This window comes from Carica papaya, chromosome 3 (genome assembly GCF_054855325.1).
Source record: "Carica papaya isolate Zhongbai chromosome 3, ASM5485532v1, whole genome shotgun sequence".
In the NCBI taxonomy this organism is placed as follows: domain Eukaryota; kingdom Viridiplantae; phylum Streptophyta; class Magnoliopsida; order Brassicales; family Caricaceae; genus Carica; species Carica papaya.
This window is the reverse complement of record NC_142311.1, coordinates 1,235,721-1,237,870: the sequence shown is the minus strand read 5'-3', so window position 1 is coordinate 1,237,870 and position 2,150 is coordinate 1,235,721. Positions and strand designations below refer to the sequence as shown.

The 2,150-nt window shown below is 37.3% G+C and overlaps 1 protein-coding gene across 2 annotated transcripts; it reads right to left on the bottom strand.

Annotated features, from left to right (window-relative positions):
* Positions 1 to 247: 247 nt before the first annotated feature.
* Positions 248 to 1,877, bottom strand: LOC110815531 (transcription factor bHLH94-like). Of its 2 annotated transcripts, none has more exons than XM_022043362.2 (3): positions 1,256 to 1,877; positions 691 to 1,136; positions 248 to 586 (listed from the first exon to the last, which is right to left on the bottom strand). In XM_022043362.2, exons 1-3 carry the CDS (start codon positions 1,727 to 1,729, stop codon positions 565 to 567), a joined length of 942 nt encoding a protein of 313 aa, XP_021899054.1. In that variant the 5' UTR covers positions 1,730 to 1,877; the 3' UTR covers positions 248 to 564. The 2 variants fall into 2 exon arrangements, with proteins under 2 accessions (XP_021899054.1, XP_021899053.1); XM_022043361.2 differs by having other exon boundaries at positions 696 to 1,136.
* Positions 1,878 to 2,150: the final 273 nt, after the last annotated feature.

The window sequence follows — 2,150 nt, the reverse complement described above, 5'->3', positions numbered from 1 at the left end:
TACATACATATATATGTGTGTGTGTGTGTGTGTGTACATATTATATCGGTGATAAAAAAAAAAAAAAAAAAAAAAAAAAAAAAAAAATTTGCATTATGATCACATACATTATTGGAGTGATATAAGAAGTAGTATGAATTGACCAACCAATTGGTGTGTGGTTCATGCACAAACATACCCAAAAAGGCAAATAACTCTTACACCAAATATTAGATTTCTAATTTGCCAAACAAAAAGAGGATTAGGATCAGATTAAAGAGGGATTAAGATTAAATTAAATTAAATTAAACACAAAAGAAGCCCAACTCATGGCCAGGCCCAGAACAAAACCTAACACTACTCACTGTAATACTAACAATAATAACATGAAAAACTGAGCAGACAAAGCATGATGATCATCAGTTCAGTTCCAAATTATACAAGTAAAAATCTTAATTAACTAGATACAATAATTATATAATTAAACCTAAATTAACTTCAATTTTCAGTTCATCAACATTGCATCTTCTTCATCAATCCTACCTATCAACTGGTAAACTGCTGTAGCAATGTCGTCTACTGAAGTCAGCTTACAGTCATCTTCAACCTGAAAAAACCAGCCATCACCCATTAGTTCAAACCCCCCAAATTTCAATTGGGTTTCCCTTGCTTTCAACCAGTTATTCTTATTCTTACAGATATGGCGGGTACCTGACCTTGACACTCAGAGAGTAAAGCACAGTCTGGTCTACTGTTGAGACATTGAGGTGGAGGACAGTGAGTCGCATGGCGTGTAAACCAGAAACCACTTTCAGCAGCTGCTTCGGCCTCCTTCTTGATCTTATTTTCAGGTTTGCATGGCTTTCCACCATTGTCACTTCAATGTCGGCTATGGCACATTGAGTTGAGTTAGGAATTATTACATGAGCAGCTTGTTCTTCTTCGTTCATGGCAACTGAGTTATGAGTAACTAATCCTCCCCGAGTTGATGATGAACTCGTCGAGTACTGTGGAAATGTGAAGAACTCAGAAAATGGAGCGACAGAATCACTTCTCTCTGGATTTGTGATTTCTTTCTGGCTGCCAAGAAGTTGCAGACGATGTTCAAGCTCCTTCACGAAATTAATGGCGCCTCCGATTATTGATGCTTGATCACCCTTTATAAATAAATAAAGAAAAAAAAAAAAGTAAAAAATTATTTTTTCTTGCATTAAAAAAAGATTATTAATTTATTTAGAAAAATGAGAAAAAAAAAATTATGGAGAATGCTTTATACCCTCTGGACATAAGACTCTGGCATCAAAGATCGGAGAACAGAGAGATACTCATTCATCTGCTTCCTCCGATTCCGCTCAACAGCAATGTGAGTCATTCTCTGGTTCTCGATCTCTTCTTTGTTCTTCCTACTCTTAGATCGTCGTCTCTTCGATCGAGTAATGGTTGACACATTAGTCGGATTAGCACTCGAGTTGGAGCCATCAATGGTGCCGTACTGATTTGAGCAGGAAGAGGAGTTGGGGTGGTGCAACTCGTTGAACTGAGTCTGGCTGACGGTAGAATTAGGTGGTTGTTGGTCAAGATTTTCCGTTTGGTTCTGGAGAAAATTTCGATCTTGATCTTGTTCATCTCGAGCAAAACCAAAGTGACCGTCAAAGCTCCAATTCCCAGCTCCGAAGAGGTTGTAGAGATCTCTGGTGGTGTAACCAGTAAAGAGCTGGTCTTGCTGGAAAACAACGGCCTCCAAGGCCATGATTAATTTTGCGTTGTCTGTAAATTTTCTGGGCCAAAAAGGAAAAGAAAAAGTAAAAGGAAAGTGTTAAAAGGGACTGTAATTTTCAAGAGGAAGAAGGCAGGAGAAATTGGGTACTATGTATCTCTTGGGATGGGGAATTAAAGGGCTTTTAAAGGCCATTGAAATGATGATGATATAACAAAAATATTGATGTACAGAGATCTGCACGTGAAAGAGTATAGAATTTCTCGAACAAGAGAGAGAGAGAGAGAGAGAGAGAGAGAGAGAGAGAGAGAGAGAGAGAAGTTTGAAGGTAAAAATTATTTTCTTGAGGATGGAAGAGATGGGTTGAGTTCTCTTGCGAGAAAAAGGGCAATTTATTCTTTCACCAAAAAAAAAAATAATAATGAGGTAATGTATTTCATTTTTTTGTTTAATT

Excerpts from the sequence above, each read along its gene's own strand:
- LOC110815531 (XM_022043361.2), bottom strand. The coding sequence starts at position 1,729 with ATGGCCTTGGAGGCCGTTGTTTTCCAGCAAGACCAGCTCTTTACTGGT. Across the intron at positions 1,137-1,255 it reads CAGAGTCTTATGTCCAGAGG|GGTGATCAAGCATCAATAAT; the intron begins GTATAAAGCATT and ends TTATTTATAAAG. Across the intron at positions 587-695 it reads TTTACTCTCTGAGTGTCAAG|GTTGAAGATGACTGTAAGCT; the intron begins GTCAGGTACCCG and ends TGGTTTTTTCAG.